Here is a 21,083-nt window from a genome sequence, read left to right on the forward strand (position 1 = left end):
ATTTGTAGAAAATATGTACAAAATATCCTTACTAAAATACTTGTACAGGTTATTGTGCTAAATAAACGGGTAACTATTTGGTTTCAAAGAATTACTAATATGTTGCAGCTGATCCCAAATCGCCATTATGTCAGAAATGTAACGTATATAACGCTATATAATATCACACACAGCAGTAAAGTTGGGGGAAATGTACTTAATGGACTTGAAAAGCAATCTTTGAATCTGGTCTTTGAAAAGTACATTGTAAACCAATAGAGCTACGATCAAACTTGGGCTTACCATGCTTTTGGGAAACGCAGAACTCATAATGTAAGTTGTGTTTTCCCTTGAGAAGATGTGGAAAGCGTTGCTGGACAGGGCTGTGCGTCTGCAGCAGGACATCCATCACTTCACTAAGCTCTATGATCAAATCATGCTGTTTGTGCTCCTGATGAACACTACAACACAAGTGGCAATGACATTTCAAGGTCTCGCACCAGGTAAGGATCACCACAGCAGCTCACAAGAATAGAAAACGTAAAGTTGCAATCATTCAAACCGTTTCGTGTTTAAAAGCATTTACAATTACATTGATTTAAATCAGTGAAATAGTGGTTTTTATTTTTTAATAAATTGGTGAAACGAGCATTTCTACAATGAAAGCTTGTTTATGTCACAAACACATACAAAAAAACAGACTTTTTATTTGTTAGTTTTGTTTTCTCAGAATGTTGAGAAATAAACAAAAAAGGTCTTAATTTTGAGATAAAAAGTCGTGGTTATTATTATTATATATTTTTTTTTAAATGCAGAATTCATGCCGTTAGGCGACAACCTAAACACAATATACGTAAAAATGACTGTGTGCATGTTTAATATTTCCACTGCATTCATTAACTTTCCATTAGAAGTAACAGCTCCTTTGTACATTATTTTCACAAATGTTGAGTTGTTCTCATCAGTACTAACATATTGTATTTCCTGTTTATTTCTTAGCTTGGGTTTATGAAGCACTGGAGGCAGTCTTCTTGGCTTTTTATACGATGGAGTGTGTGTTAAAGCTCATAAGTTTTGGCTTAAAATACTTCAAAAGCATGTGGAATATTCTGGGTGAGCTGGCAAATCTGTTGTTTTTCATTTCCTATTCTTATTTAAAGCATATTTCTTGTGAATTTAATACCATGGTTTATGCAAGCGAAAACTTTATATAACCGGGGTAAGAAAATACATAACTCAAGATCCCTTTTTGAGAACTAGTCTTAATATTTGATGGTTTGTTTTATTTAAATAGTGTTTTGTCCTCTTTTTCCAGTAAAATATATGATGATGCAAATTATTTTTTTCTTTGCAGTGTATAGGAACTAACGTAACGTGATGTTTAATTGTTTATTTCTGCAGATTTCTCGGTCACTTTGGTAGGGTTGGTTGACCTTTTTCTGGACAGCAAACAGTATGATAGTGAGCGTTTCACCACTTTTTTCCACCTCCTTAAAATGTTCAAAGTATGTCGAGCGTTCAGGATTTTACGCACACTGCGGTGAGTGTTTGAGTCTTTAACACCAAATGCACAAAGTTGAAGTTTGAACAATCCTAAAGTGGAAGAGTGTGGGGCATTTAGCATTTTTTTAGTCCAAAAGGAAACAGGATCTAAGAACTGTGTCTTCATCTCAGGTTTTTCAGTGGTCCCAAGGTCGTCATGAAAGTAATAGGAAAGTCTTTGAAGATGAATGGAATCATCTTCGTGCTCATGTTTTGCATCTTTGTCATGTTTTCCATTCTTTTCCGACAAAACTTAAGCAAGTCCGACCCAAAGCGATTTGGTTCCATGCTCAGTACCATGTCTACACTCCTCCAGCTGTTGACACTTGATGACTGGATTAACGTCTATTACACCAGTCGAGACAATGGTTTGCTACAGAAACACATTCACACTCTTTATTTTTTTCATAAGAGAAAGCCAACCTACTGGTCTACTATTTAAGCTGCTACTTCTTCTTCTTCTATGTCCTCTTCTTTTATTCTAAGACTAAATTCCAAGACCTCCAAGACTAACTTCCTAACCTCCAGTTTTAAAGCTACAAACACCACACTCGGGTCACACCTGACTCAGGTTGCTATATCTTCTCTAACTGATTGGACTTATGATTTTCTTTAAACGGATAAATAAAAACTATGAAATGTCCTATATACTTTTATTGAGGGGATCAAAGTTTTTGTACAGTAAGCTGTCTATCACTAGCAAAGTTTAATGACTATCCTAGGACAAAATGTTAAAGCATGCTAGCAACATATTAATTCATGCTAGCGATGTGCTACTCATCCTAGAAACATGTTAACATGCTAACAGCGCTAACAGCAACATGTTAAAACATGCTAAATCATGTTAATCAAGTTAAAAACATTAACAAAGTGCTATCATGCGGGATACATGCTATGTACATGCTAAAACATGGTAATCATGCTAGAAACATTTTAAAACATGGTAATCTTGCTAGAAACATGTTATCAGCATGTCAACAACATGTTAAAAATGCTAACATATTAGCAACATGAACATGTTAAATCTTGCTAATATCTATCTATCTAAACTTTCACCTTTCCAAACTTCAAGCTTTTACAGCTGCTTCAAACTTTCAAACAGGCTAGGCTTTGTCAGCCAATCTCAAAGTTTACTCTTCTAGTTAAAGACTCATTAATTTTAATAACTTTTTTGAAGATTCTTCTTATGTATGTTAACAGGTGCACCCGATGTTATCATCTTCATCGTCTTGTACATCTTGACTGAATACTACATCCTTTTAAGGTAAGTCAAGAAAAGCAGTCACACATTCCCTTCAACCATCAGCAGTAAGGGTTTATCTGTGGCCTGGGCCAGTGGGTCAGAAATGAAAATTACCATAATAACATTTTAATTGGCCTCACAACAATAAATTAAATGACTAATAAAAAAAAAAAGCTAATAATGTTATACATTTGATATAATCTTTGAATAATTTTCAACATATGGCAGATTGGGTGAGTGACAGTCCCTTTGAGTGTCCTGAAACCCTCTGGTTCCAGAACATCCACAGTTTTTATGCATCATGACTATTAGTATTTGGTAAGACAATGTGCTCACAAATTGCATTATCCATTTTCTCTATAAAAACAAACCATTGGTGTAAGTCTGATCTATGCAGTGACGGTGGACACCATCCTCAGCAACAGAAAGGTCAGAGGTCATCAATAAAAACAATTATCAAACACAGTTCTAATTTCTTCATGAAGGTTTTCATTGACACCATTCATGTTCACATTCAGAACATGGTTGGGGAACAGCCATCGCCGATCCAGATGACAGGTGAGAGCTTTGTCATTCACTGGATACCTTCACATGCGTGATTTGATCAAAGAGATTCTGTATCTTGAATGTATTGTAAATTGCTTGGATATAAGCATTTGCTGAATGCATAAATATCAATGTATGTAGAATAAGTCCATGCCTAGTAGTGAGGAGCGCTTTAAAATCACTGCCACATGAAGATTGTGCCTTGTTTTGAACCAGTTATTACGTATTAAACTGCCATGGTCATCAGATTTAAGTAAACAAGGCTTATTTAAATTGACAATGTTTCCAAATTTTAATGGTTTGAAGTAGTATAAAGATCAATTCCTTATGTTTGCAATAAAGCTCTTTCTGATTCTGATAAAAAAGTGTTTCTATCATAGACTGTAAAAATGTTTCTATGCACATTTGAGAGAGTTTTCATTGTATTTACTCCATTCTGGCCAACATGTGGTGTTTCCAGTGCTTCCAAAAAGTGAATCATTTCACAAAGCAATTAGTTTAGTTGACTTCTTCTGTCACTAAAGAAGAAGAAACAGTCGAGCTACATAGAAGGACAGCAGCTTGTGAGTGTTTTGTCTTGTTTTCTCATCAGACTAGTGTGTGATCATCATTGCTAGGAAAGTTTTTGTTTTGGTTTAAATTGTGTGTGTGTCTTACCGTGGTTAATATGTGCTGAAAGTGGCGCTTGGTTTTTCGTTTGCCTATCGCGGGACTGCCTGGTTTCGATCTGCTAAATAGTGAGGCGTGTCCAGCTGACTTCAATCACAGGTAATCAGGCTAATACAAAGCACCAGGTTTCACCGCAGCAGCGGTCGCGGCAACCCTCGTGTGAACCCTCCTCATGTGAAGACCGATGAGTGTAAAGACAATCGACTCTACCTGCGCGACTCCACCGAGCAAGGACACCGACAGGGCACCTGAGTATTGCTTCTCTTTTTTTCCACTCTTTGTATAGTTTGTTCTCAAATATATCTTACACTTGTAGTCACTATGTGCTTTCAGATCTCTATTATCACTACTAACACTCGGAGAGCACGCTATGTACGTCGCAGGAAGGCCTGTCTGACAAACCTACGCCATGTCCCTCTGACCTCTACTACTATGCTCTCTATTCCAGTTGGTCTCTGGAACTGCCAGTCTGCAGTTAACAAAGCAGACTTCATTTCCTCTATTGCTACCCATTCCGGTCTCAACCTCATGGCACTGACAGAGACTTGGATCAAACCTGAAGATACTGCCACCCCTGCAGCCCTCTCTACTAATTTCACTTGTTCCCACACTCCTCGTACCACTGGGAGGGGTGGAGGTACGGGTCTCCTTATATCCAAAGAATGGAAATTTGAACTTCAGCCATCACCTACAGGTACTGGTTCATTTGAATCACATGCCATTACTGTAACCCACCCTGTTAAAATCCACTTTGTGGTCATTTATCGTCCTCCAGGTCAACTGGGAAACTTCTTGGAGGAGTTGGATGTGCTACTATCAAACTTTCCTGAAGATGGTACTCCTCTGGTACTGCTTGGCGACTTCAACATCCACTTAGATAAACCCCAGGCTGCTGACTTCAAAACTCTGCTCACCTCATTTGATCTCAAGCTAATGTCCACTACAGCGACTCACAAATCGGGCAACCAACTTGACCTCATCTACACGCGTGGTTGCTCTGTGGACACCTCTTCAGTTGCTCCACTGCACACCTCTGATCACTTCCTCATTACTGCTAACCTAGCACTTACTCCTGAAGTGGCACACACTCCAACGCAGGTCACCTTTCGACGGAACCTACGCTCACTCTCTCCATCTCGCCTATCTGCTGTGGTTTCATCCTCTCCACCATTCTCTCAGTTTTCTGCTCTGGACACGAACAGTGCTACGGACACTCTTTGCTCCACTTTAACATCTTGCTTGGACAACTTTTGCCCACTGTTGTCTAGACCAGCACGCACTGCCCCATCTGCCCCCTGGCTGTCCGAGGTTCTCCGTGAACATCGCTCTAAACTCAGGGCTGCAGAGAGGAAATGGCAGAAATCAAAAAACTCTACGGATCTCAGTGTGTATCAATCACTCCTCTCTTCCTTCTCTGCAAAGGTCTTAACAGCTAAAACATCCTACTACCACAACAAAATTAACAGCTGCTGTGACGCTCAGACACTATTCAAGACTTTCTCTTCTCTTCTTAATCCGCCGCCTCCACCTCCTCCATCGACTCTTACAGTGGACGACTTTGCAACTTTCTTCACAAATAAGACGAGATCCATCAGTGAACAATTCTCCACACCACAGACTGAGGAAAACTTCACAATGACTGATGCACACTCTTTATCCTCCTTCTCCCCACTCTCAGAGATGGACGTCTCCAAAATTCTCCTGTCCAATCATCCTACTACTTGTCCACTTGATCCTATCCCCACTCACCTCCTTCAAGCGATCTCTTCTTCAGTCATACCTTCACTTACTCACATTATCAACTCCTCTCTTCAATCTGGAACATTTCCCTTAGCATTCAAGCAGGCTCGGGTAAGCCCACTGCTCAAGAAACCATCTCTAAATCCAGCGCTTCTTGAAAACTACAGACCGGTATCCCTTCTTCCATTCATTGCAAAGACACTTGAGCGGGCTGTGTTCAACCAGCTTTCTATGTTCCTTGGACAGAACAACCTCCTGGACAGCAACCAATCTGGCTTCAAAAGTGGCCACTCAACTGAGACTGCTCTGCTCTCGGTTACTGAAGCCCTGCGACTAGCAAGAGTAGCTTCAAAATCCTCGGTACTCATCTTACTGGACCTGTCTGCTGCTTTTGACACTGTTAATCACCAGATTCTCCTGTCCACCCTCAGAAAGATGGGAATCTCTGGAACTGCTCTCCTGTGGGTTAAGTCCTACCTCTCTGACAGATCCTTCAGTGTGTCTTGGAGGGGTGATGTTTCTAAGTCACACCACCTTGCTACTGGGGTTCCTCAGGGCTCAGTACTTGGACCACTTCTCTTCTCCATCTACATGACATCTTTAGGATCTGTCATTCAGAAGCATGGCTTTTCTTATCACTGCTATGCTGATGACACCCAACTCTACTTCTCATTCCAGCCTGATGACCCGACGGTAGCTGCTCGCATTTCAGCCTGTCTGAGTGACATTTCTAGCTGGATGAAAGACCATCACCTTCAGCTTAACCTTACAAAGACTGAACTACTGGTGATTCCAGCTAACCCATTGATTCATCACAACTTCTCTATACAGCTGGGCTCGTCAACCATAACTCCTTCGAGGACAGCCAGAAACCTAGGAGTTGTGATGGATCATCAATTAAGCTTCACTGACCACATTGCTACAACGACCCGGTCCTGCAGGTTTGCCTTATACAACATTAGGAAGATTAGACCCTTCCTGTCAGAGCAAGCAACCCAACTTCTTGTCCAAGCTCTTGTTCTCTCCAGACTGGACTATTGTAATGCTCTCCTGGCGGGCCTTCCTGCATGCACTGTCAAGCCTCTGCAAATGATCCAGAATGCAGCAGCGAGGGTTGTCTTCAATGAGCCAAAAAAAGCTCATGTTACTCCCCTCCTCATCAGGTTACACTGGCTACCAGTAGCTGCTCGCATCAAATTCACGGTACTGATGCTTGCCTACAAGACAACCACTGGCACCAACTTACCTAAACTCACTGGTTAAATCCTATGTACCCTCCAGAAGCTTGCGCTCTGCAAGTGAACAACGCCTTGTGGTGCCATCCCAAAGAAATTCAAAATCACTCTCACGGACCTTTTCCTGGACTGTGCCCAGCTGGTGGAATGACCTCCCAATCTCAATTCGTACAGCGGAGTCTTTTCTTTGATTAAATGTAATGTAAATGTAAAGAATCATGCAGTAACTTTGAACTAAGGGGTTTTGTCTAAAGCACTGTTGTTGGGAGTTTATGTATTGTATCTATCTATATATTATGTTCCATTTGTAATGTTAGTCATTATTTTTTTTTAGAGCAAATCAAGAGTGAGCCGACTGACGACCAGACAACCAAGGTTGCTTTCTCAGAAAACTATTTTATTGAAGGGTAAGAAATGGAAGTACATGTAGCTACAGGTTCCTCTTTATTCAGTGGATATTAACATTGATATCCAGTTCCAATATGGTCAGGCAACCCAGCACTGATTTGAGTGATTTCAGCATCGCTTACAACTTAAAGACCCTATCATGGATTTTTCTTGAATGAACATCAGTTCACACAAATAATTTATTGCAGTCAAGCATCACCTTGTCGTATGCAGCTATTCGATATTCCGGCTTGCCTTATGAATCTTATTGTCTACTAAATAAATTAACTTAAAACTTCTACACAAATTAAATGACTACAAAGAGCATGTTTTATTGCATTATTCAAGTGCAGCAAAAGCATCATATTGAAGTTATTATATTTATTGGGATGTTGTTTCTAGGAAGAACATTCGGATGGAACACTGTTTGAGGATCCTGGAAGCTCTGGAGAAGAATCAGCAGTTGTTTCGGAAACAAACCAATTACCTTTACAGGCTGATTGACAGCACTGAAATGGTCAGTCTCAGCTTTTTAGGAAATCTTTACAAGCAATTATATATTTGAAAACACTTGACTTTTTGGATAGTTATAAGAACATGCAACACCTTTATTTAAAGTTATTATAAAAAATATATAAGTTCAATATTGAGCATGCAGAGTGTGTTGGTTTAATTTGAGTTTAGCAGTTAAAATGAACCAAAATGGTCACAATGGTTCAGCATTTCTATTTTAGGGACACTTGCATTTGATCTAATACTGTTACTCTACACAAATGCAATAGTACTATGAAGAAATCATCCAGAAAACTAGTCATTTTTTTTGTGTTTAGGGACCTTCCTTTTACCGTAGAAAGGAAGCAGATGAGGATGAACTCGAGGACAGCCATTGAGAAGATGGTCTCGTGTAGTATATTCACAATATAGTATATGTGTGGAATATATTCTTTATCTCAATTATAATATAGCATGTGAGTGTATATGTTCTTTATCTCCATTATAATATAGTATATGTATGTCTATATATTCTTGTTTAGTTTGAAAGTTTGGAAACCCCTTGCAGAATCTATGAAAATATGAGTAATTTTAACATAAGTGATATCGTACAAAATGCATTTTATTTTTTATTTAGTACTGTCCTGGGTAAGATATTTTACATAAAATATGTTTACATTTAGTCCACAAGACAAAAAAATAGCTGAAATTATTAAAATGAACCTATTCAAAAATTTGTGAACCCTTGGTCTTTAATACTGTTCGTGGTTACCTGGATGATCGATAACTGTTTTTTTTTTTTCTGTTTTGTGATGGTTGTGCATGAGTCCCTTGTTTGTTCTGAACAGTTAAACTGAGCAGCGTTCTTCAGAAAAATCCTTCAGGTTCTGCAGATCTTCAGTTTTCCAGCATCTTTTGCATATTTGAACCTTTTCCAGCAGTGACTTTATGATTTTGAGATCCATCTTTTCAAACTGAAGACAAGTGAGGGATTCAAACACAACTATTAAAAAAGGTTTGAATTGATGCTCTAGAAGGAAACATGATGCATTAAGAGCATGGATGGAACTGGATGAAGATGTCCAATTTTTTCTTTGTAGAAATATATATATATATTTAGTACTGCCCTTCAGAAGCAACAGAAGATACCTGCATGTTTCCTGGAAAACAAATGAATTAAAATTTACCTTGATCTTCAAATTCAGGACCCCCCCCACCAGTTCATGTGTTTCCTTCTGGAGCATTAGTAAACATTTGAACCTTTTTTAATAGTTGTGTTTGAGTGCTTCAATTGTCTTCAGTGTGAAAAGATGGATCTCAAAATCATAAAGTCACTGCTGGAAAGGGTGCAAATATGTAAAGATGCTGGAAAACTGAATATCTGCAGAACCTGAAGGATTTTTCTGAAGAACGCTGCTCAGTTTAACTGTTCAGAACAAACAAGGGACTCATGCACAACCATCACAAAACAGAAAGACAGTCGAGGATCATCAGGTAACAGAACACAGTATTAAGAACCAAGGGTTCACAAACTTTTATATGTTGTTATTTTTATCATTCCTGCTATGTTTTTTTTGTCTTGTGGACTCAATGTAAACATATTTTGTGAAGAATATCTTACTCAGGACAGTGCTAAAAAAATAAGACATTTTGTATGATCTCTCTTATTTTGTTAAAATCACTCACATTTTCACATATTCTGCAAGGGGGTTCCCAAACTTTCAAGTGGCATTCTATATGGGATTTTGAAAAATGTGTTGATCTGATTAAATTTGTGTGTTTGAAATAAAAACAGTCCGTTCTATTTGTTCAGTATATATTAATGAGATTAAAATCAACTGTTTGAAATGATCACAATTAGTTCTGTTTGTGTTCTCCTCTAGTTAAACCTGATATTTTTGGCTTTTTATACATAATAAAAATAGTTAATCTAAAGAACAAAAAAAAAGTTAATTCAGTTCCAGAAATGCTGTTTTTCTTCAGCTGGCTCCTTCATTGAGATGGTTAAACGTGTGTATCTTTCATGGCTCTCCAAACAGGAAATGCTGTCAATGGAGAGTGATGAGCGTGTTTAGCGTGTTTCCTGCTCTACATCAGTATGTGGGAAGCATTGATTTCAATTGTTTGCTGTAAACTAACAGGTAAGAGAGTCAATATATTTCATATATCTTCACAATATCTTGCAAACCTGTAAAAAGACTGAGATAAGTGAGTTAAAGGACTGATCTGAATGCATTATTACTGAGATCACCTGATTGGTAAATTGCACGTATCAAATTATAAAATTAGTTGTGTAAACTTTGTCAGATGATGTCAGAAATTGTAATTGTGCATTAGCTTGATCTGTAACCAGGGGTGTTTCTAGGACTTGAAATCAAGGGCTGTAATTCTATGCAACTTTATCATGTTCATGTATGTTCATATTTATACGCCAAACAGGGACTGTACATTTATTATGAATTATTATACCATTCTTGTATTTGGTAATTATTATGATGCCTGTATTAAAGATCTAATTGATTCAGTGCAGTTCACCAAAAGTCACACAATAAAAAATCATGTATGATCATCTTTGGAGATGGATCTTTACTATCCCTAATTAGGCTCATTATTATGTGCCTTCTGCAAATGTTACTGCAGAATGGTTGAATAATTGTTTAGTTGTCGTTTCTTTTTTAGATACAGGGTGTACTTTTACATATGAAGTTCAGGTAACGTTAAGAACCTTGTTCAAGCCCTACAGATGTCCAAAAGTAGGCCTATTGGTTAGTTCAGGCTATAAAACATCTCAAGTGTAATAAATCACTGGGCGGTGATTGCTCTGCAGTAGAAATCTCTTAGCAATCTCCAGACATTTTTGACTCTTTTCATTATTTAAATGTCTTTATTGAGAGTATCAAAAGCCACACACTTCCTTAACTTTATTACAAATTTATTACTATTATTGCCATTTTTTTTTTTTGGCAATTGGCGCGCAATAAGTTCATTAAATAACATTCCTGCCACTTAAGATATTAAGGAACTTATGTTTGGATCACAAACATTATTATAATTTCAACGACTTTGATGATTGAAACCAAAATATAAAACAACTATTAGAGAAAACAAGCATTTTCTGGATTGTATTGATATTGTATTGTTTTGCACTGAAGCTTTCTCTCTACATTTTTGTTTTGTTGGATTTAGTAAATGCATGCATTGTTGTTTTGTTTTTTGCTGCAGAAACTTTAAAACCAAAAATGAATGACCCATCTTAGAGTACCTTTATAGAACGTGTAGTTTATGAAAAAACGAGAGAGACAGAAATGCTGCAGTAAAGGGTTAATTAATTTGCAACAGAACATTACTGCAGGATGACAATACAGTAAAATGCTATACAGTTGCAATTTATTATGTGAAAATATAAAATAAACAAACAGAAAAAGCCACAGAAGAATAACAAAATAAATATAAAAGGGATCTTCTAATCTGTCCAGTCTTGATGAAAGAAAGATTTAGTCATATAATCTCTATTAGGATCAAATGTGAGGATAAGAAGAAAACATCTGAAAGAAATGATGGAGATGGTATTTTAAGCTTATATCACGTGCCTGTCATTAATTTTGTGATAAAGGCTAATAAAAGTATTTACAGGTCTGGTGGAGATGCACAGAGATCTTTCTCTATAGCCACCTTCTGGAGCACATGAACATTTCCACTCTGTAAAAGAGGGACACAGATGCAGTCATTATAAAAATACTCCTCTTTTAATCTTTCCCCAGTTTTTCTTCCTTTTTGACACGAGACAAGTATTTAACAGAGATTAACTGATATTGTATAACAGTAACAGTAGTATAAAAATAAGTGAATATATAGATATAGATAACCCAAACACGTTTACCTAATTATCATAAAATATGATACAATTTCAATAATATATAAAAAAAATTATTGCCATATATATATATATATATATATATATATATATATATATATATATATATATATATATATATATAATTTGTTACCTCAAATGATGTTCCCTCCCGTTCTTTAGGGTGAGTAAGAAAGAAGCACTTCCAGGGACAGGACAGGGTACTCTGGTCCCAGGGCAGCTGATACAGGAGCACTGGAACAACATCTTATGTGGTGACCTGCAGGAAGAAAAAGTAAATACTGTAAATTCTATCAAAAATAAACAACACACACACACACACACACACAAACAATGTAAAAAAAAAAAAAAAAGGAAACATTTTTAGTCAGAAAATAGTCAGATAATTTTCATAAGGTTTTAACTTTCTTTTCTTTCATCCCTTTCCTGATTGGATCACAAAAGGGAGTTCTGGTAATAAGGCAGCCAAAACAAGGACCTCTGGCACAGAGAGCACTGGGACAGGCATGACACACATCACTAGGAGCTCAAACTCTGGCCAGGGGTTTTGGGTTGTTCATGGCAGGAACTTTTTGGGACCTCTTGTATTGGTGCAGCCGAGAGTACTGGGTGGTCTTTTCAGCCACTTCTGGTACTCAGAAATCATCACATAGAGCACTGAGTTTGGGACAGCCATGAGATGCAGCCATAACAGAAACCTCTGGAACAGCCATGACAAGAACATCTAAGACTGGACCGAGGCATGGACCTCTCTGAGTGGGACCTCTGGGACCCAGCTGACTCTGCAGGGACTCGTTGTCCAGAACAAGATTTTGAGAGAACAAGAAGCCACTACAGAAAATTCTGGAGCACCATGAGAAGAACCGCTGAGGAACCAGGACAGTGGAGTGCTGAGACGAGGGGGCCATTACATGCCTTTAAGCTGGCCACGGCAAGAACCTCTTGTGAGCAGTGCAGAAGTGAAAGTGAAAAAAGTGGAAGTGATGTGACATACAGCCAAGTATGGTGACCCATACTCAGTATTCGTGCTCTGCATTTAACCCAAGCAAAGTGCACCAAATAGCAGTAAACACACACACACACCGAGCAGTGGGCGTCATTTATGCTGCAGCATCCGGGGAGCAGTTGGGGGTTCAGTGCCTTGCTCAAGTGCTCCTCAGTCGTGGTATTGCTGGCCCGAGACTCAAAACAAAAACTTTAGGGTTAGGAGTTAAACTCTCTAACAACGAGGCCATGACTTCCCCCAGGCAGATGGACCTTCGCCCGAACAGGGACTTGAACTCTGGACCCTCAGATTAAAAGTCTGATGCTCTACCTACTGAGCTATCTGGGCTCTTGAGATGAGATGGGACAAGGACCTCTTGGAGTGATGACATCATGTTGTGGAGGCAGTAATGGGACAGTGACGTACACGTCCTCAAGTGATCTTAGGCTCGGCAGCCGAAACCATTTGTGGTGAATGATCTTCCATTGGGGAAATGTCTGGGGTTGGAGCTCCTTTTCTCCACAACTTTTATGGAGACCTGAGACAACACACCAAACAAAACATTAGCCTAAAAACATTACATTACAAAAGCAAATGTGGCTGATCTTAAGCTCCGTACCTGAAACCAGACCGAGCCGCTGCTTAGGTTTTTGCTGCAGGAGGCTATAGATCAAACGGCTGCAGAAACACAGAAGCATTATTTGATTACGACCTTTAGCCTTTCTATCTGCACTATTCAATTGGTAGATCTGATCTGGAAGATCATTTGTATGATATGATTCAGATTTACTTTTTTTTTTTTTTTTTTGTGATGAAGAGCTCACCTTTTGACAATTCAGGCTCTGACCAAAGCTTTAGTTTGGTCTTGTGTAGATCCTCACCAGTTGGAAAACGGCCACACGGCATTGTGAACAAGATGACCCCAAGAGACCACGTCACTGCAGACATTTGCATGGTACTTGCCCTTGACTCTGTACTCGGGAGGGTAGAAGTCAATGCCTGGAGGAAAGAGATTTCATCTCAAATGCAAGTTTGCATTACCAAGCTATTTTTTTCTGTCAGCTTTGAGGAATAATACATACCATACAGTGTTGTGCAGGCAGACTTTCTCAGATCTCCACACCTAAAGTCAATCAATCTGACCTGCAGGGTGTCCTCCTTACTCATGATGAAGTTTCCCAACTTTATGTCACTATGGAAAATGCCACAAGAGACAACACGTGCATTGCCTGCCACCTGATGTGTCGAACTAAACCTTTATTGAGTCTGCTTCCATGGCCCTCCAAGAAGTTCTCGCAGGTTGACGGACACTCGGGGACTATGACAGTTGTCCCGAGTCCTGCCAGTCCAGCAGCTTTATAACCCCTGGCATTCTGGGTGCCTTGATGTCCAGGAGTGACTCTATGAGCTGCACCTCAGTCTGACCAGGGCGGATCACCTTGAAGTGTTTTTTGGCAGCTCTAAAGAAAGAGGGCAGCCTCAAGAAGCTCTTTTTCCTCCTCCACACTCCTCTGGGCGTCTCCCACACCAACAGGAGGTTCATCTTGGGGATGAAGATGTTGCTCCACCGTGTCGGTGCTGGATGTTGGGGGTATAACTATGATGGTGATTGATTGTACACCTCGCCATCATTCACTGGAATAATTCGAGAAATTTGCTGTCTCACCACTCTTAAAACCGTTAACAACTCTCGTTTTAGACCACTAATGTTACTGCAAACCCACAAAATGTTTCATGGAATTTCACGTCTATACCGCGCCAGAGACAGTTTATAAGAGACATGTCACTTCCTCAATCCTCAATACAACTATATAAGGAAAACCCGTAACGGCAAAGATGGCGGTTGCGTGCACAAGTCCCGCCCCTCCCACTGGAAAGCCAATCATCTGCTTCTAACAGTCAAGCCGGGAAACATTTAAGCCTATCGTCTGGTTCCACTAACGTATGTGCACAGTTGAGGAACCCTTGCGCATGCGTAGTGAAGGTATCCCGCGCTCACCAACATTTCACCACACCTAAACCATTCAGCTGCGCTCTGTGGCATCATAACACTGGCCAAATGGGTGCTTGAGGGTACCGGTTCATCCTCTTTTGTAGATAATTTCAGCATTGACCCTGAATTAAATGAAACATAATATATTAGTCACTGAAGAATTACTGAGTGCACTTTTAAATAAACAGTTATTGTTAGTTAAAAAAAATAACATAATTAAATTGAAAAAAAAAAAAACTTTGATTTTATTAATACATTTGTCAGATTGATTTTATAGTCTCAAGCATTCAGAGAAAATAAAGCAGTTTTTGCTATGGTTAAACCATGGTTCATTTTTTAAATGAGAGGCTGTAGCATTTATATCGCGAAAAAAGTGGCCATGATATTTGAATTGAATGTTTGGATTTTGACAGGCCTTTGGCGCCCTTTTTTTAGACGTTAGTAGTAATATGTAATGTACATAATTTGTTTGTTTTGGATTACATTATGTATTTTTAACAGTGTCATTCAATAAAACCATATCATTATTATTAATTAACAAATCGTCGTTGCCTCATTGTTTTTTGTGTGTGTGAATTTTAATTAGTTTTAAAAGCTGTTGTTCGCTTGGGTCTGTTTTTATTACCACAAAAAATATTAACGTTACCTTGAATACGTCTTTGTAAATTATTATTTGAAATAACAAAACCTTTGTTAATTTTTGCTTACCATGGCTACAAGAACCGTGGTTTTTGCCTTTTATTCGTAGTAAAACCATGGCTAATTTTCTTTAGGAAACGTGGAAACTCGGAGAGAACATTAGACGTTGGTGTTGGTGAAATTATTACCGATATTAAACACGTTATTACCGTCAACAGCCAAAATGGTTTCACAGGATTATGAACGTACCTGAAACTGAAAGTGATGCACGGGCTTCATCTTGGGCTTTTTTTCTTTTAACTTCTCTGCATCCAACTTCTGACGTGTTTTCCCGGGTTGTGTTGTGTTCATCAGTCAGCCGCAAACATGTTTTGAACGCGGGAATGACGAGTCACGTGTGCTTAGCCTACTGCTTTTACCGGAAAATGCATTAATTTTATTTTGTATAATTATATACACACACACACACACACATGGAAAAGTTCATTTATTTCAGTAATTCAACTCAAATTCATTGCACACTGACTGAAGTAGTTTTAAGTCTTTTTTACATTTTAATTGTGATGATTTTGGCTCACATTTAACAAAAACCCACCAATTTACGATCTCAACAAATTACAGAGAGGGGGTAAAATCTTTGCGTGGCAGGGGCAGCTGCCATTCAGACCTGTCACTCGACCCGTCACCGCCAGTGGCAGCTGCCACTCTACCTGTCACTGCTATGTGCGCCTGTCACTCAACCTGCCACTGCTGCCACTCGATCTGTCACTGATATACACGCCGTTCACTCGATCTGTGACTGATATACGCGCCGTTCACTCGATCTGTCACTAATATACGCGCCGTTCACTCGATCTGTCACTGATATACTCGCCGTTCACTCGATCTGTCACTGATATACGCGCCGTTCACTCGATCTGTCACTGATATACGCGCCGTTCACTCGACCCGTCACTGATATACGCGCACCTGTCACTGCTATACGCGCACCTGTCACGGATACCCAGGTGAAAAAAGTACAATTCTATAATGTATTTAAAGTGCTCTGTTTTCGCGCACTAATTTCGTTCTTTACATAAGCGTTGTAAAGTTGGTTTTAGGTTTGATATTCGCTGGATATTCGCCTAGGCTGCTTTAGGGACCGTCTGCAAATTTACCTCTCAGTACAAAACGAAGTCCAATAATTAATACAAATTATATTTACAAAGCCATAGTAAATGTCATAGTAAATTTTCTGGCAAACTGAAATATTATATTTACAATTCCATAGTAAATGCCATAGTAAATTTTCTGGCAAACTGACAGAAAATATTTAACCAATATGTTGCTACAGACAATATCTCCCTTATTGTATGTACAGTACATAATTATTGTTAGAAAACAATTACTGTAATTAATCAAAAAAGGTTTTTATGTTCTAACGGTTGTAGAACATTCCTAGTGGCGAGACTGAGTTACTACAGGTGAACGTTTGCCAATATCACCCTTACTGTACATACAGTACATAATTAATTATCGAATACATATACTGTATTTGACCAAAAGGGGTTTTTATGTTCCAAAGGTTAATTATTCTTAGAAAAAAGTTTTTTTCCCCAAAGGTTGCTGTACATTCCTAGTGACCAGACTGACTCTCTACAGGTTACATTTTCACAATAACAGCCTTACTGCTTGTATGGCACTCACATATTTTAATTAAAAACTAATTCATTAAAATTCACCTAATTCACATTTTTCATGTTCTAAAGGTTGTAATACGCTCCTAGTGGCTTTTGATTCTACAGCAGATTATTTATATTCATATTTGTTAATTTTTTATTTATTTATTTTTGTGTTATATATGGTTTATGAGGACACAAATGTGTATAATGTCATGGGTAGTACAACATAATCATGGTTTATGAGGACATTTCATGTGTCCCAGTAAAACAAAAGGCTTAAAAAACAAACAAAACAGTTTTTTCTGAAATTCAAATGTTTCCATAAGTTTTCTGTGAAGGGTAGGTTTAGGTGTAGGGTTTGTGTAGATTGATAGAAAATACAGTTTATATAGTATAAAAACTTTTACACCTATGGAGAGTCCCCGCAAATGCAAGTGTGTGTGTGTGTGTGTGTGTGTGTGTGTTTGTGTACAGTGCATTCATACATTTTAGGCAAGTAATCATAATTTTAAACCAAGCACATTTTACAAATTCCAAAACCACATCAATCTTAATAACTTTTTTTCCTCATTTTATTGTTAAAAGAAAATCTACACTGAAAATAATGACTCTGTGGTATGGTAAAATCTATAACATTAATTCATGTAATTTATACATTGTAAAATCAAGATTACGTTGGAACTATAATATCTTAAGTAAAAATTACACTTATATAATAATAATTATGCACACCTTGATATATGAATGTTTTCATTTCCAGCCCTTATGGACAATTATATATCACTTATAAATGATTAAATTAAATATAAAATTAATTGTAGTTATTAAGATTAATGTGGTGTGGAATTTGTTAAATCTACTATGGTCAGAATATCAACTTGTCTAATAATTAGGCATGCACAATACATACAAACACAAGTGCACAAACACACACACACACACACACACACACATACATCCATACATAAATGAATATGAATAATTTGCTATAAAATCCAAGGCCATTAGGAGAGTACTACAACCTTTAGAACATGAAAACCTTTTGGAAAACAAAAAACCCATTTGTTGAATTACAGTAGCTGTTTTTGAATATGAATGACGTACTGCATGTACAGTAAGGGAGATATTGGCAAATGTTCACCTGTAGTAAATCAGTCTTGTAACTACTAACTTACTACAGCCTTTGGAACATGAAAAAAAACCTTTTGGTGAATGACAGTAATTGTTTTCAAATAATAATTATGTACTGTACGTACTATACAGTAAGATAGAAATTGGCAAAATTTCACCTGTAGTAAATCAGTCTTGTAATTACAAACATATGACAGCCTTATGTACTATAAAAACCTTTTTGATGAACCACAGTATTTTTTTCTAAGAATTATGTACTGTACGTGCAGTAAGGAAGATATTGGCAAAATCGCACCAGTATTAAGTCAGCATCATAACTACAAATGTATTACAGCCTATGGAACATGAGAAAATCCTTTAGGTCAATTACAGTTTTTGTAAAGATGAATTATGTACTGCATGTACAGTAAGGTTGATATTTGCTAAATTTAAACTGTAGTGAGTTAGTCTCACCACTAGGAATGTACTACAACCTTTCAGAACTTAAAAAAACCTTGTGGTGAATTACAGTAATTGTTTTTTTTTAAGAATAATTATGTACTGTAAGGTTTATATTTGCAAAATTTCAGCTGTGTAAACTCTGAAATTTCTGGACACTAGGACTACAACATTTGGAACATAAAAAACCCATTTGTTGAATTACAGTAATTGTTTTCTTAGAATAATTATGTACTGTATGTACAGTAAAGGAGATGTTGGCAAAATGTTACCAGTAATAAGTCTGAAATGTACTACAGCCTTTGGAGGATTAAAAAAAAACCATTTGTTGAATTAAAGTAATTTTTCATAGATTTGTGTACCATACATACAGTAAGGAAGATATAGCAAAATGTAACCTGTAGAAAGTCAACCTTGTATGTACAAACATTCTACAGCCTTTAGAATACCGAAAAAAGCAGGGCTACTAAAAATTTAAAATAGAAATTTACTTTTTTTCACCTGGGTAACCCACCTGTCACTCGACCCGTGTTCCATCAAACCTTCTGTCAAAGTCACCAATAAATGTGTTTGGCTTGCCTTCAGCTTTGAATATGTATGCTAGTTGGATATTGCCAGAGGGCCTTACTGCTTTTATTGTAGCAAATTCCTTAAGTATGTATACACAATAGCAGATCGAAATAGTAGGCTAGCCTATAGTATAGTAGCTAGTAGTACTTTTTCAGGATTTAATTATTAATAAAAAGTTAAAAAGAAGAGCATTTACAGAAAATATAAATCTTTTCTAACAATGTAAGTGTTAACTGTCACTTTTCCTCAATTTAACACATCTTTGCTGCATAAAGGTATTACTTTCTTTCAAAAAAATGAAGGAAAAATTAATGACCCCAACTTTTGAACGGTAGTGTATATTGTTGCAAAATAGTTCCATTTTAAATAAATTCTATAATTTTTTACTTTTTATTCATTAAAAGAATCCTGACAAATTTATTTATATTAAGCAGCACAACATTTTTCAACATTAATAATAAATCAGCTTATTGATTTCTGAAGGATCATGTGAAACTGAAGACTGAAGTAATGATGCTGAAAATTCGACTTGGATCACAGTAATAAATTACACTTTAAAGTGTATTATGTGTGTGTGTGTGTGTGTCTGTGTGTGTGCGCGTGCGTGCGTGTTTGTGTATATATATATATATATATATATATATATATATATATATATAAAACCTATAAGCCCATTATTATACTAACCATTATTTTAAATTGTAATAATATTTGACATTAGTACTGTTTTTTTTCTTTGAATTTTTTATTAAATAAATGCAGGCTTAATGGGCATAAAATACTTATTTTAAAAACATTACAAATAGCAATGCGTGTAAACTTTTGACCAGTACTGTAAATATTTATACATACATATATATACATATATATATACTTTAATAAACATTCTTTTTATATACATGTATTGCATTTTTGTGTGATTTTATTATAATTATTTTAGGTTATTGTTGTATAACTTGGTTTCAGAGCCACATCAGTGTGTATTTCAAATCTTGCCTAAACATTGTTAGACTTTAACTAGTCTAGCAAAACTTTAACTAGACTTAACAAAACAGGCCTTTAAAATAAGAATTAGTTTTCCTAGTCAACTTTCGAAGTAGTTACTTAAGAAAATACAACTATAACTGGTTACGTGACCGGTATACGGTGGTTGGAGAGGCGCAAGGCAGATTAATTCAGCAGTGACAGTTCCAGGCGCGTTTATCTGTTGCAGGTCGGGGGGCAGTTTCGTATAGCCGTGACCGGTCGATTGACCGGCGCGTATAGCCGTGACCGGTCGAGTGACCGGCGCGTATAGCCGTGACCGGTCGAGTGACCGGCGCGTACACCCGTGACCGGTCGATTGACCGGCGCGTATAGCCGTGACCGGTCGAGTGACCGGCGCGTATATCCGTGCGTATAACCGTGACCGGTCGAGTGACAGGCGCGTATAACCGTGACCGGTCGAGTGACCGGCGCGTATATCCGTGCGTATAACCGTGACCGGTCGAGTGACAGGCGCGTATAACCGTGACCGGTCGAGTGACCGGCGCGTATATCCGTGCGTATAACCGTGACCGGTCGAGTGACAGGCGCGTATAACCGTGACCAGTCGAGTGACAGGCGCGTTTATCAGTGACAGATCGAGTGAACGGCGCGTATATCAGTGACAGATCGAGTGAACGGCGTGTATATCAGTGACAGATCGAGTGGCAGCAGTGGCAGGTTGAGTGACAGGCGCACATAGCAGTGACAGGTAGAGTGGCAGCTGCCACTGGCGGTGACGGGTCGAGTGACAGGTCTCAGTGGCAGCTGCCCCTGCCACGCAAAGATTTTACTCCTACTGAAATTACATCCACAACTGATCACACCTCCACGCCATGCTGAATTGAGGCAGTAATTAAAGCAAAAGGAGACACTACCAAGTATTGAGTAGCCTACATGTACAGTGAATGAACATACTTTCCAGAAGGCCAACAA

The 21,083-nt window shown here is 37.9% G+C and overlaps 1 protein-coding gene across 2 annotated transcripts; it reads left to right on the forward strand.

Annotated features, from left to right (window-relative positions):
* Nucleotides 1–307: 307 nt before the first annotated feature.
* Nucleotides 308–15,231, forward strand: LOC127986443 (cation channel sperm-associated protein 1). Of its 2 annotated transcripts, XR_008160876.1 has the most exons (13): nucleotides 308–482; nucleotides 979–1,092; nucleotides 1,381–1,519; nucleotides 1,654–1,889; nucleotides 2,722–2,785; nucleotides 3,148–3,193; nucleotides 3,283–3,322; nucleotides 7,289–7,361; nucleotides 7,744–7,858; nucleotides 8,172–8,309; nucleotides 9,873–9,974; nucleotides 11,870–11,981; nucleotides 12,152–15,231. XR_008160876.1 is itself a non-coding variant. In XM_052588705.1 (10 exons), the coding sequence occupies exons 1-10, from the start codon at nucleotides 338–340 to the stop codon at nucleotides 8,229–8,231; spliced, it is 1,032 nt and encodes a 343-aa protein (XP_052444665.1). In that variant the 5' UTR covers nucleotides 308–337; the 3' UTR covers nucleotides 8,232–8,393. The 2 variants fall into 2 exon arrangements, 1 of the variants encoding a protein (XP_052444665.1); XM_052588705.1 differs by lacking the exons at nucleotides 9,873–9,974; nucleotides 11,870–11,981; nucleotides 12,152–15,231 and having other exon boundaries at nucleotides 8,172–8,393.
* The last annotated feature ends 5,852 nt before the right edge of the window (nucleotides 15,232–21,083 follow it).

This window comes from Carassius gibelio, chromosome B21 (assembly GCF_023724105.1).
Source record: "Carassius gibelio isolate Cgi1373 ecotype wild population from Czech Republic chromosome B21, carGib1.2-hapl.c, whole genome shotgun sequence".
Classification (NCBI taxonomy): Eukaryota; Metazoa; Chordata; class Actinopteri; order Cypriniformes; family Cyprinidae; genus Carassius; species Carassius gibelio.